Source organism: Quercus lobata, chromosome 8 (assembly GCF_001633185.2).
Source record: "Quercus lobata isolate SW786 chromosome 8, ValleyOak3.0 Primary Assembly, whole genome shotgun sequence".
Lineage (NCBI taxonomy): Eukaryota > Viridiplantae > Streptophyta > Magnoliopsida > Fagales > Fagaceae > Quercus > Quercus lobata.
In genome coordinates, this window is record NC_044911.1 from 40,364,012 (window position 1) to 40,378,953 (window position 14,942).

The following is a 14,942-nucleotide window of genomic DNA, read 5'->3' on the forward strand; positions in this document are numbered from 1 at the left end:
CACTCCCAACCAAACAAAAAAAGAGAAAAATTAAAATATTTTATATTCTCCCCCTTTTCCATCCACCCCACCATTTTCTATCTTCCCAATTTTTCATCCCTTCAACCAAACAGACCCTTGGTGTGCGTTTGGCATTGGCTTAAAAAGTCAACATTTTTTACTATTCAGCTTATTTTTGTTATTATTTATGGGTTTCACTATAATATTTCAGCTACCTTTTAGTTTTATCTATAGTAATTTAGTAAAAAATTTTCAGTTTCAGCTAAATAAACTGTTCCCTAACATACACTAAAAAAAGAAAAAAAAGAAATACTCAATGTGTTCCATAGCCAACACTCATTTGTAACTAATACCTCACTGAGTAAGTATAAGGTATTCTATGCTCATAGTTAAAAATGGAAAGTTTTATATAGGGTGCAAGAGATTCACCATAAATATGAGAAAAGGAAGCACCACGTCACTATATTTTAGAATACCTAATAATTTTACATACCTTATAGGCATAGTATTTAGGTGCTGTTTCTTAGGTTTCATTTTTAAGATTTTGCCATGTGAATTTTTTTCTCATGGAAATGGAAGTGTATTTTTTAAGTAGTTACATAGCTGAATCTTAAGAAGGGAATTTAAAGAATAACACTTAATTCTCTTTATTATAACTTATTAGAACAAATAATATCATTCCTCAAAAAAAAAGAACAAATAATATCATATGATAAAGAGCGATTATCAAGGGGCAAAGGTCAAATGTTAAAATTTTATCATATTTATAAAAGGAAAAAAAAAGAAGATGTATAATCTTACTATGTTTGCATGGGTCCAATAAACTTTTATGCAACTCGATTGATGAAGCAAGGTCTCAATTGTAGTATAACCCAACTTTGCGGGGATTTTGGAAAAATACTACTAGTTAATAAACTTTTTTGCTCTAATTTTTTGCAAAACTGCACTTAATTCTCATTATTAGAACAAATAATATAGTTCCTCAAAAAAAAAAAAAAAAAATAAAGAAAGAAAGAAAGAAAGATGTATAATCTTATTATGTTTGCATGGGTCCAATAAACTTTTATGCAACTCGATTAATGAAGCAAGGTCTCAATTGTTGTATAACTCAACTTTACGAGGATTTTGAAAAAATACTACTAGTTAATAAAAAAAAATTCTCTAATTCTTTGCAAAACCATATGAGAAAATGTAGAAGCAAGATCTCAATGGTTATATAACCCAACTTTACGGGGATTTTAAAAAAATATTACCAGTTAGGAAACTTTTTTGGTCTAATTCTTTACAAAACTATATGAGAAAATGCGGAATAATGCAATTTTTTAAGAAACTAGCGTAAAAAAATAAAATAAAAAAAGCATGAAATTGGCCAATATAGGTCATTCCTGTTGCACACAGTGTACGTACAGTAATGTCGTACACACTATGTGCAACAATCACTACCCTAAATATATAATGTTGTATTTATGGTTCCTCAAGTACATGGTATGTTTTATTTTAGTTCCTTAAATTTTAAAATGTAACAGTTTAGTTCCTCCTATTTTCTATTCATATATACTGGTGGAATGCTGAGTAACACCAAGTTTAAGTTATCAAAATTGAACCAACATCATATTTTAAAGGAACAAAATGGTCAAAATGCAGTAATAAATGGATAGAAAACAGACTGAGTGATGATATGATATCTTTCTCCTTTTCAAATTTAAATTGACCAAATTGTAACATTTTAAAATTACGTGACCATTGCATCTTGATTAGACCGTATTAAACTAAAAACCCTTAGTATTAATGCATAAATATAAGAAAGTCATAATCGTAAAAAAGAAGAAGAAGCAAGTGATGAATTTTTTCTTTTTCTTTTTACTTTTTAATTATATATATATTAAAAAAAAAAAAAAAACTCTTTCCGACTCAAACACTCATAATATCTTTTAAGAGTAATGATTGGTTCTAGAGTCTAGTTGTACTGGACCCATCTAGATGATGCCATGTGTCCATTGTTGGACATGTATCATCATTTGGATGGGTCCAGTGTAATGAAAATTAGGTCCAATCCAAGTCCATTCTTAAAAATGAGTTTTCAAACTTTTAAAAAACCCTCTATAAATAGGAAGAAAATGTAATTAAAGTGTGTGTTTTGAAAATTGTTGAAAAAAGTTTTTTTTTTTTTAAATGAACTAGCTTTTAGCTTTTTGTAACAGATTTAACATAAAATTAATAAATAAAAAAAACTATATCTTTTGATAAATACTATGCAAACAATCTACCGAAAATAAACAAATTCCCAAACTGACGATGATTCTCTTTTGTTAAAATGTCATTATCGTGTTAGTATGTTAATTCACTTTTTCATTCCAACCACCAAAATCCATGAAATATTTCAGTAGAAAAAACCATTTTCACCATCAATAATCACCATCCCAACAAATCAAGCTAACTAAAATCAAACATCTTCTGAAAAAAAAAATCATAACTTACAACATGGCCTACAAATGTAACAAATCTTCTTTTACATATTCATAGAGATAGACTGTGAATTGTGATTGTTTGTGGGAGAACCTAGAGCTAACAAACACACTGATCAATGGAGAGTCAAGTGATGAACAGTTCACCATCAACAACATAATTGAAGAAGTGTATTCAGGTATAGCCTTCTGTGCCCAATTTTTAAGTTATTTCTTTCTTTAAAAAAATAAAAATCTAAACGTCATGGTTTCCTTTTCAAAACCTACCAAAGTACAGTAACAGTAATTCAACCAAAAGTGGTTACGTAATTAGATGATTGCAATGAAGGTGAGCTGGCCGGTTAGCCCTGCTATTTGTCAAGGAGACGGAGGCCAAGGCAACTATGTTAGGCACTTTGCTAAACTGAGTAAGAAGTACTTTGGCTATTGGAGGGTCAAGGTTTATGACCACCATGAAGAATGAAAGATTAGGAAACATTCTCGTTTTGGAAAATGATTGTAGCCTAGTATAGACCATCCTAGACGTGGTCCAAGGCCCAAGGAGTATGCCACTAACTCAAGTTGTTGATTAAGACGAGGATACCAAATTGCTAAACGACATTCTTGAGGCATTAGAGAGACAAAGTAAAGGGGTTTAGACTAAACATCGGGAGATTGAGGCAGCAAACTTGGCTAATGAGGAAGAAAGCTCTATCGAAGTGAAAATAGGTGGCTGGTTTCCAGTGGAGTTGAAAGATAATTTAATTGCCCTACTTAGAGAATTCCATGATGACTTTGCTTAGCCACCATACTAAAGACATGCTAGGCCTAGACAAAGATATTGTAGTCCACAAAATTCCAATAGAAACCAAGTGCACACATATAAAGGCAGATCCTCCAACATATGAAACTACACATAATTCGTACAATCAAAGAAGAGGTTAAGAAACAAAGAAAGATGGATAGGTTAATTAGTGGAGTATTGGGATTTAAGTAAGGATTGTCCTAAGGACAATTTCTACTCTCTCTCCCCTAAGCTTGGCCGATTACATCGTCCAACTTCATTGCCACTAGGCCCACTACTAAGATCACACCTGTTAGGTTTTCCTATTTTTGTTTGCAGCCCCTTGAGATGGGATTGTATGGTTTTCAATATAATGGATTTAGTTGAAATGGCTGAGTATACTTTGCGTTTTGATTTGGATGGTTAGTGCTACAAAGAGGGTCCAAAAAATATTCAATTTCCAACACTTGTCCAAACCCGAGACCTGATGACCAACCTGCAGATAAGAAGATGTAGAGTTGAGGACACCCCATAGTCAAAGCATTTGCTTCCCATGAGCAGAATGGTATACAAAATGCCAAGGATACAGGTACACCATGATGAAATTTGTATTTCTCCACTACTTCCCTCATCTAAACTGGGTCCATGTATTTCTCCAACCAGTCAATTTCTTCCTAAAACCTTGGCCGACTGACTCTTTTTTAGATAAACAGATAAAGATTTTATTGAAATGAGTAAAAACAGAAACTAGGAGCTGCCTACAGAAAAATTAATATAGCTCTGAGCTCTCCACCATTTTGCTCTACCAGTACTTAACTGCCCTTTTCTTTCACTTTTTCCCCTTTAGTTTATTTTAATCATTCAGCTATTAAAAAAAAGATTTACATGAAAATTTGGAACCGATTTTATCCATTAATTTGAGTTCCAAGTTAAACATTTGATTAAGCTTTTGTAAACCAGACAGAAGGGAGTTTGAACTTCCCTTTAGATAATTTGATAGTTGGGAGGGGGGAAATTCAAACCTGTATAGATTTTCTTCTCTATGGGCCAATCAAGATTCTAAAAAATGCAGATGAAGCAGAAATTATTAGAAACAAGGCAGGATAGACAATGTAAAAGAGCAACAGGGCCAATGTATCTTACTCGATCGATAGAAAATCATCCCTATGTTACATTAACAATTCTTGATGTTCAAGATTGTATCTAAGATGTCAGTAAACAGAGATGCTAGGCTGCCAGGTGATTGGAAAGGCATCATAATGCCAATTTACACAATTGCTGGAATCATCATCACTTTCCACTGTAAATTGAAAAGAAAATCATCAAGAGAGAGAGAGAGAGAGAAGAGTGGCTTTCGGTTCAGTAAACTTACGAGTTCATCATCAGAGTTATGTTGTCTCCCTTAAGAAGAATCCTCCCTGAACAAAATAGATGAACCACTTCAAAGAATGCACATTTAGGAGAAGGTAAAGAAAAAGGAGTGAGAAAACGAGCCCACCTAAAGATTTTCTGCTCTTCTTCTTAACATTGACTTCTTCAGCATCATCCAGCACCAAATTCATGTACTCATCAAAGCCCTGTAGGGCACAAAAATTTACATTTGAATAAATTTATATTTATTCACTTAGAATTGTAAAAGATGCTCGAAATTCAGGGTGATCTCAGCATTTTAACCAAAGTTCAACATTTAGAGATGGCGCTAAATATGGTGCAATTATGGCCATTTTCAGTTGGAATAGACATCTTTTAATGCATGACAAATAAGGTGCAATTATGGCAATAAAATCTCACTCAACAACCAAGATTAGACAAACTCCATGTTTATTGATCTAAGAAATCTGTAGAATCCTGATCCTAATAAATAAAATAAACACATGCTATATTCATAATCAGGCGTGCGGAACAAAAGATTACTGTTCACAAATATTTCAAAGTTATTACAATGGAAATTTTAAAATTTCACATTTTAGACATGTTTGCAATACATATTATATGACAAAGATAATTATCATATATGTTACTAAAAATCCAGCCACTTTCAAAATCTACTTCCAGAGAATCATTCTTAAAAATTAGCATTTTTTCAGAGAACATCACAGCAATATTTCCTAAAACTATTTCTTTTGTTTACTTATCAAAAAAAAAAAAAAAAAAACTATTTCTTTTGTTTACTGCTTAAGGAAATTTCTTTTTTTTGAAAACAAAATCATTTTGGAGCTTTCTTATTGCTCTCTAAAACCAGTTCTTAAAATCTATTTTCTGCAAACATAACCAAACAGGCCCTAATAATCCCAATACCCAGCAGTTTTAAAATTTTCTTTTTGCAAGGGTTTCAATTTTAAATAGAAACAACAGTTTCCCTCTTTTTTCTTTTTTCTTTTTCTTTTTTTTGGGATAAGTTACACTTGCACCTTGTGGGTCTTGAACCCATGGTCACACCCTCTAACCAGTTACTATGGGAGAAGTGCCAGTTGAGTTATAACTCATTAGCACAGGAATCTACAGGTAACAATGTTCATAAGAATTTCATGAAACATATCACTCAGGAATTCCAACTATTTTAGCATGACAATTATTGAACAAATCTTTAGACATTGCCTAGGATTCACACCTGACTAAAACAATGTTCATAAGACATTGCCTAGCATAACAATTCATAAACCTGACTAAAACAATGCTCATAAGAATTTCATGAATCATATCAATCAGAAATTCCAACTATTTTACCATGACAATTCTTGAACAAATCTTAAGACATTGCCTAGCATTCTCACCTCCTTTATCAAATGTATCAATCATGAACTTAAACCTTTGATTACACTAAAACATTCTAGATGTTAACACATCTTTCTTGCCCCACTAAAATTCTGTCACTTTAATTTCAAACGCTGTGGCACTACCCAAATTTAATTTTCCCTAAAAAGTAAATATCATTCTAAAGCTAAAATAACACTAAATGTCTAAATCTCAAATTCTACAATGTAAATTGCAACTCAAAACACCATCTACAGTGTGATAAAATAACCACTAAACCCCAGTAAACCTTTCTTTCCCCCCAAAAACCAATCACAAAGCAACCCAGAACCTACAAAATAACAAAGATTTAGCAGTGATTAAAAAAAATGAATAGATAAGCTTAGACATAAAACATACGATGATACGGCCCTCGATCCTCAGGTCTCGCTGCTCAAAAAGCCATATCTGAATGCGAGCTTTCTGTACCAATTCCCAACCAAAACAGAAAAAAGCAAAAATTAGCTCAAAAACTTCACAACCCATTAAAGAACAAACAAAATCAAAGCAAACCCAGAAGACAAAACCATTCAAAATGGCCAAAAATAAGGACTTACACTCTGAAGAAACCTGAAAATCAGGTTCTGGCGGCACACGAACCCCAAGAAATCAACAAAAAAGAGAGTGATAGTGAGTGAACAAAGAAAGTAAAGCAAACCCTAGAAAAAATAGTAAACATATTGAGAAAGGAAAGTAATGAAGTGAGAGCTTACAATGGGTTGGGTCATAATCCTCTGAACTTTGGTGCTTGCCATGGCTGCGGTTCTGCAAAATTCGACACTCACAGAGAAAGAGAGAAAGCTAATGTAAAATAACTTTAGGGACGGTTTTATAGGAGGCCTATCATGCTTGAAAGGAGAAATTATAGGGTACTTTTATCACTTCATTTGTTCACTGTTTCATTAAAAAATTTCTAAATATTTAAAATTACTGAGTTAGTAATTAATTTTAATTAACAATTTTAAACAAGTAGAATTTTTTAATGAAATAGTAGACCACGTCACTTATCCATCATGTGAATCTTATAATTTCTCGGGTGTTTAGATTTTACACATATTTTAGAATTTAGATTTTACTCTTAACTTTTAGAGGTGTTTGGATTTTACTCCTTAAAGTTTGGAATAGTTGAATTTTATATTTTGAAATTTCAGAATTTGAGAGGTAAAATCTCAACACCTCCAAATTTTAGGATGTAAAATTTAAATTCCAAAATGTCAAAATTAAAAATCTAAACACTTTCAAATTTCAAGGTGTAAAATTCAAATTCTAAAATTTATGGAATAAAATCCAAAAACTCTAAACTTGAGGTAAATTTGCAATTTAATTTTTTTTTTTGAGAAACATGAATTAATATTGTGTTTCTACGTGGAATTTACTTATAGCACACATAGCAAGCTCATTATTTTTTGGGCCAGGCCTTTTAATATTAGGGCAAAATGAGATGTCATGTATATAAATATAAACGTGTGTGTGTGAAAATTTTCTGTTTCAATGCAATCCCACTCGAATATGTCAGACTATCTACCAGTCGAGATAGTCATCGAAATCCTTAAAAGACTCCCCGTGGTCTCGATCATAGGATGCAGGAGCGTTTGTAAGTCATGGTGGTCTCTAATTTCTACTCCTTATTTCATCACCATTCACCTCAATTTCTCTCTTTCCAAAACCCAAAACCAACTTCTCCTGCGCCATTTTGACCTTAATATTCGCAAACACTGCTTCACTCTGCATTCCTCTGATGATCCATTCCCTCACGACCATTTCACCAAGCTCCTCAACTTTAGCGACCCAGAGAAGTTGAGATGTACACGATTCGTACTGGCAAGTGGTGAAACATTGATACAGCATGGACATGGTACAAGCTCTTTCCATTATCTAAGTCTGTGTATGTTATTGGCGAGGAGGGCTTCTCCATTGTTGTTAATAGGGCATTCCATTGGATGGTGAAAACTAAAACGGGCAAAGAGAAAGAGAATTCTCGAAGCATGGTTGTTTTGTTTGATATGGGACCTGAGGAGTTTGCTGAATTTACTGTGCCTAAGAGTTTGGGAAGGGGAAGAAAAATTGATCAACATGAGTCTTGCAGTGGTTGATGGGTTGCTTGTGCTTGTCCCGTGTAACCTATACACACAAGAGGAATGTTATAGCGTGTAGGTTGTTAGAAATACTGAATGTAATAGTATTGTATTTCTCAAATGAAAGAATATACATGAGTGCTTTTATATAGGAGGCATATGAGTGCAGTACAAGTAAGAGTGTAGTACAAAAATGTGTGCTATACAAGTAATCTAGTTGGGCCTAAAGCCCACAACACTATACACATTAACAGCCCCCTCAAACTCAAGGTGGATGTGAGACCAACTTGAGGTTGTCAACCAAAGTACAAAGGCGTCCTTTAGGATTTGACTTGGTGAAGATATTTGCAAGTTGATCTTTAGAGGAGACTGAGATCAGCTTGAGAGCACCATGAACAAGATGATAACGGATAAAATGACAATCGATCTCGATGTGTTTAGTCCGTCCATGGAAGACATCATTGTGAGAAATATGAATGACACTCTGGTTGTCATAATAAAGAGGAGTAGTAGAAGATGTAGACACACCTAAGTCTTTGAGAAGCCATCGTAGCCAAAGGAGCTTAGATGTGGTATCAGTAAGGGCACGATATTTTGCTTCAGTATTGGAGCAGGCCACATGAGTTTGTTTCTTACTTTGCTAAGAAATTAGAGAAGAACGAAGAAGAAAGCAATAATCAGTGGTGGACTTGTGATCAGTGGGATCTCCTACCTAATCAGCATCAGAAAATGCACGGAAAATAAGAGGAAATTGAGCAGAGTAGAAAAGACTATAAAAGAGAGTGCCCTTTAGGTATCGAAGAATGCGCAGAACAGCAGTATAGTGAGTCAATCGTAGAGCAGATAGATATTGGCTCACCTGGTGAACAACATAGGAAATGTCTGGACGAGTGACAATGAGATAAACTAGACTGCCAACCAAGCGTCTGTAATGAGAGGGATTAGACAATGGTTTCCCCCCTGAGGGAGTCAAATGCGCATTAAGCTCAATTGGAGTGTTAACAGTCTTGCTGTCAACAGTCTTACTATTAGTGTGTCCAGCTCGAGACAAGAGTTCAGAGGCATACTTGGCTTGAGTAATATAAAGTCCATCTATAGAATGAGTGATTTCAAGACCTAAGAAGTAGCTGAGATGTCTAAGATTTTTCATCTCAAATTGCTAACTGAGAAAATCCTTGAGTTTTTAAATGTCATTGAGGTCATCACCAATTATGATCATATCATTCACATATAGGAGAAGTAAAATAGTTTATTTATTAGTACGACGAAGAAATAAGGCAGAATCATAATAACTGGCCATGTAACCCAAGCGAGAGATGGTAGAGTTGAATTTGGCAAACCAAGCTCGTGGAGCTTGTTTAAAGCCATAAAGTGCACGTCGAATGTGACAAACCTTGTTGGAGTCAACAGAGAGACCAAGAGGAGGTTGCATATAAACTTCTTCACTTAAATCCCCATTAAGGAATGTATTTTTGACATCCATTTAAAAAAGATCTCATTTACTAGCAGCAGCAACAGCTTAGAGGGCACGAACAAATGAGATACGAGCAACTGGAGTAAAGGTCTCTTCATAATCAATCCCATACTCCTGTGTAAAACCTTTTGCAATGAGATGAGTTTTGTAGCTCTCAATGGACCCATCAGAGCGAGTCTTAATCTTGTGGATCTACTTACAACCAACCACATATTTCCTAGAGAGGAGTGTCACCAAATCCCAAGTATGATTTTTAGATAATGCATCAAGTTCCTCTTTCATTGCAATCTGCCATAAAGGGTCAGTGAAAGCCTCACGATAGGTGTGAGGGTCATGTAGTGTAGCAAGGGCAGTGCAACAATGATAGTCAAGTAAATGTGCAGGAATGGATCTTACCCGAGTTGAGTGACGAGGTGGAATATCTTGTGCAAGATCTTTTGACGGAGCAGGAGCAGGAGCAGGGGACCTAAGCTTAGGGTTGGGGTTAGGTAGCTCGTCTTTGACCTGTTTATCTTCCACCTGTTCATTAAAGGGTGAACTAGGAATTGGATCAATGATATTTGGTGATTAGATAGAGAAGTCTACAGGAGAATCAAGAGCAACTACAAGAGGATCAGGAGTAGTTACAGAAAGAATATGTGCCTCATCTGGAAAAAGATCTAAGATAGAGGAGGAAGATAGGGAGGCACGAAAGTGAGAGAGCTCAACAAAGAGGCGATGTTCCTAAAAGACAACATTACGGGAGATACGAAAGCGATGAGAGATAGGATCATAACACTGATACCCCTTTTGTGTTTCGCCATAGCTAAGAAAATAACAAAGCCTTGACCGAGGCTCAAGTTTGTTATGCTCATGTGGCTGAAGAAGAACGAAACAAGCAAAACCAAAAGAGTGAAGGTAGTGATAGTCTGGAAGTGACCTAAAAAGGCGCTCATATGGAGTTTGATTTTGGATAACAGGACTTGGAATGCGATTAATAGTATGAATAGCAACTTCGCCCCAAAAAGGAGTAAGAACTTTGGTAGAGAGAAGGAGAGCATGAACAATGTCAAGATTATGACGAAGTTTTCGTTCGGCTCTACCATTTTGCTGAAAGGTACCTGGACAAGTTAGTTTATGAACAATGCCATAGGAATGCAAAAAAGCTTGAAAAGCATATTGAGTATACTCAAGAGCATTATCAGATCAAAAAAATTGGATGTGTTTGGAAAATTGAGTTTCAACCATTTTTACAAAATTAGAATATACTTGCAATAATTCAGAACGATGTTTCATATTAAAAATCCAGCTATAGCGAGAGTAATCATTAACAAAGACAACAAAATATTGAAACCCACCAATACTAGTGTGGATGACTAAATTTCTTGGTTCGAAATAAGTCGGACAAGTAAAATAATTTCACAAATGCGAATTTGTATTGATGATTGTGTGGTACAATTCTCTATAATTACAAAAGAGTTATCCTCTGATTCGATCTCCTTAAAAGACTTGTTGATTGGATTTGTAGTAATGTGATTTTGATTTGAACACCAAATATACTTCAATTTGGCTGAAGAATGGATCAAAGATCTTTGAAACAGAATTACAATGAATCTCTGACTATGAGCTTGTTAGAAATCCTTTGTTCTTTGTGTGTTCTTCGTCTTCGAAGATTTGTGGTGGAAGTTCTTCGGGGCTTTAAAGGCTTGAATCCGTAGAACATCACTGATTTATGGTTTGTGAGGTTTCTGGAGGCTTTTGAGCTTGATTCCAGTGAACTTTGAGATCTAGGAATATGATTTGGATGATTCCTCTTCGAATGTTTTTCATATTTGAAGGTTTGTGGTGGAAGTTCTTCGGGATTTTGGAGGCTTGAATTCGTAGAGCTTTACTGATTTGTGATTTGTTGGGGTTTCTGAAGGTTTTTGAGCTTGATTCCAATGAACTTTGAGATCTAGGCAGATAGTTTGGATGATTCTGCTACGAATGTTCTTTGATTTTGGGGTTGAAGTTCTTGAAGGCTTTGAGGCTTGATTCCTACAGAGTTTCTGTACTTTCTGAGTGCTTCTAAACCTTCTCTGATGCTGCTTGTGCTCCAGATGGCTTGGTCCTCTTAAATGCCTTAGGAAGGCTTCTATTTATAGGAGTTTAGGGGTGGGTGAGCAACACGTGGCGGAGTTTGATTGGTGACACATGTCACAGCCTGATTGGTCCACTTATGTCATCACTTACATGCACTGGATTGCATATGTCATCGCTTACACGTGCTGGACTGCTTACGTCATGCTTATATGCGCTGATGTGTGATTGGTTTTTGCATGACACTTGAGAAATTTCTGTTGGTTTGTGAGTAGTGATAGCAAAACCTAGCAGCAATACATGACGCTTTGTAATTGGCTGTATTTTTTGGACTTGGTAGTATGATGTGTCAGCTTGTGATAGGTCAGAAATTTTCCCTTTCTACAACTAGAGACAGAGGAAGGCCCCCAAACATCAGAATGAATAAGGTCAAAGATATCAGTGGATATTGATTCACTAGTATTGAAAGGCAAAACTAGTTGTTTTCCTAACTGACATAAGACACAATCAAAATTTTCTGTAGACATTGAACCTAACAAACCTCTAGAAGCCAATTGTTGTACCTGAGAGGAAGATGCGTGACCAAGTCGAGCATGCCAAAGTGCAAGGGAAGGAACAGAAGAAACTGTAGTAGCTGCAGCAACAGAAACAGGAGCAATAAGTGGAAGACGAAGGTTGTCCATGGGAAATATACATCCAACTTTGGGTTTGGTCCCAAGCTCTTGTCTCGTCCTTAGATCCTGCACAATACACCCAGAATAATCAAAGATAATGCGATAACTCAACTCAGCTAATTGTCCCACAGAGAATAAATTGTAAGAAAGGTCAGGAATATTAAAAACCCCAGGAACCGAGAGGTTGGAGGTCGAAATAGAACCTATATTATGACTAGACATTGTGGAACCATTTGCTGTGCGAATATTAAAAGGGTGTGGTGTAGGTTTAAGTTCAGAAAATAAAGATAACTGAAGTGTCATGTGATTGCAAGAAGCAAAATCCATAAGCCAAGAGGTAGGAGACATACTAGATAAAGTTGAGAGAGAAGAGGAATAAGATGCATTACCAACCATATGAATGACATTAGCGATGATGTTTATAAGGTCATCTCTGAAAATGGTGAAAGTGGATCCAGAAGACTGAGATTGTGCAAAGACAGGAGCCATTGGTTAGACACTCTTAGTGTTAGCAACAGTAGCTGCATAAATTGAAACAGCTGATTTATTACGATGATAGCAAGTCTTAATACTGTGGCCAAAACGTTTACAAAAATTGCAAAAACGTTTGCTGGATTGTCGGCGACGATTGTTGCAAAAGGAAGAAAACTTGTCCTTATTCTCCATTTAGAAGCAAAATATGCAAAAATAGACTGCACAAATGAAATCTACACATAAATTGGGTAAGGAGCACCTGAACTGCAAATAGTCAACCCTGGCAAAAGGTTAACGATCAACCTTACGAAAGTCAACGGTTAAACCCTCAGAAGTCAAACGATGACATCAGCGACTGACACAAGCAAGTGACGTTAGCAACGGCGCAACTAGGGCTGACGTCAGCGGGAGGGTTGAGGCACATGAGAGCATGTGAGGGGCGTATGACCTGAAGATGCAGCACGTGGTGGCACATGCAGTCTCCGATGGCGTCGAGGCTTCCACGAGTGTATAAATCGGCACAAGACGATCTCAGTGGTACCTTCACAAACGTAATCGGAGCAATATTTGCAGTGGTGATGCAAAGGGCAGTGGTCTGTTAGAAATACTGAATGCAATAATATTGTATTTCTCAAATGAAAAAATATACATGAGTGCCTTTATAGGGGAGGCATATGAGTGCAGTACAAGTAAGAGTGTAGTACAAGAATATGTACTATACAAGTAATCTAGTTGGGCCTAAAGCCCACAACACTCTACACGTTAACATGGGTGATGGGGGAGTACGAAGTAGCAGAATCTTGGACTAAGCTATTAGATATTGATGTTGGGGAAGGGGAAGGGAATATTGATATTGATATTGATGTCCATGAAGAGGAAGAGGAAGGATTGGGAAGGGTAGTAGGTTTTACAAAGAATGGTATAGTTTTTACCAAGGATGAAGACTTGCTTTCTTACGAACCAAGTAGTAGAAGAACTTTGAATCCTCACATTCGTGGCCAACCAGAATCATTTTATATGAATACATACGAGGAGAGCCTTGTTTTATTTAATAAAGCAGGTGGAGCGGATTCTTCTGAATGAAGCGAATGGAGAGGATTCTTCTAGTCTTAATAAGGGCAAGAAGAAAATCAAATAAAGACAAGATACGTGAAACTAGTTTGTTAAAGATAATTTTCAGTTCTATATAGAATGATAATTAATCAAATTGCTTGCCCAGTGGTTACTATCAACTCTTTGTGTATTGTTTCAAACAAACTTCAGGGTGCAACAATATGCATATTTTACATTCCTCAATCAAAATGCTTGAAGTAATGTTAGCAACTTAACATTGTGGTTATTCGGTCTCATCTCTGTATGATCGATGGCTACAAATTGGGAATCAACTTTAGGGCTGTATATGATCTAAGTCATTCATAAACAGTTCAAACTTGGCTTGATAAAAAGTTCATTTATGTTTGTTTATTTATAAATGAACCAAGTTTAAGCCTTAAGCAAAAAATAGTATTCATGGACAAGCTCATGAACAATAGGGCTTGATGAAAAATAAGCTGATCGAGTTTAAGCTGATTTATGGGCTTAGTAACTCTAAGCCTTTAGTTTAAGCTGATTTATGGGCTTGGTAACTCTAAGCCTTTAATTGTTGGGGAGTTGGAATCATATTTCTAAATCAAATGAATTTAATAATATACTTAATATAGGCTTGATAATGTACTTGTATTAAATCTCGAGCTCAAAAACTTGATATTAAACATGAGTTTGAGTTTGATTTTGAGCTCGAGACTGTCTTGAGTAACGAATCAAGTCAAGTCAAGTCGAGCTCAAGCTCAAACATAGTTTGTATGCTTAGTTCAAGCTCAAATAAAGTTTGAACATTTTATATTTGTTGTCAACTTGAGCTTAAACATTTAATACTCAACTTGTTTACTGCCCTAATCAGCTGAGTAAGCATGAAAAAGAGAAGGTCTATTAATGATAGACTTCAGTAATTTGAAGCTAATGAATCATGCTTTGTTGCTGTTGAAGCCGCACTTGTTTTGTTTCACCTGTGCCTTTGGATTCCTATTAGAAGCATGAATCATGCTTTAATCATGTTGGAATTTATAGGTTTCTATTTTTTTATTTCTGAATTCTATTGAGTATGCTTTTGAAGATATATGGGTTTAC

General features: G+C 35.4%; 1 protein-coding gene across 1 annotated transcript; it reads right to left on the bottom strand.

Moving 5' to 3' along the window:
* Positions 1-4,312: 4,312 nt before the first annotated feature.
* LOC115955110 (small nuclear ribonucleoprotein E-like) lies at positions 4,313-6,856 on the bottom strand. Its single transcript, XM_031073160.1, has 6 exons — positions 6,735-6,856; positions 6,579-6,605; positions 6,382-6,444; positions 4,727-4,805; positions 4,601-4,646; positions 4,313-4,528 (listed from the first exon to the last, which is right to left on the bottom strand). The coding sequence occupies exons 1-6, from the start codon at positions 6,774-6,776 to the stop codon at positions 4,519-4,521; spliced, it is 267 nt and encodes an 88-aa protein (XP_030929020.1). The 5' UTR covers positions 6,777-6,856; the 3' UTR covers positions 4,313-4,518.
* Positions 6,857-14,942: the final 8,086 nt, after the last annotated feature.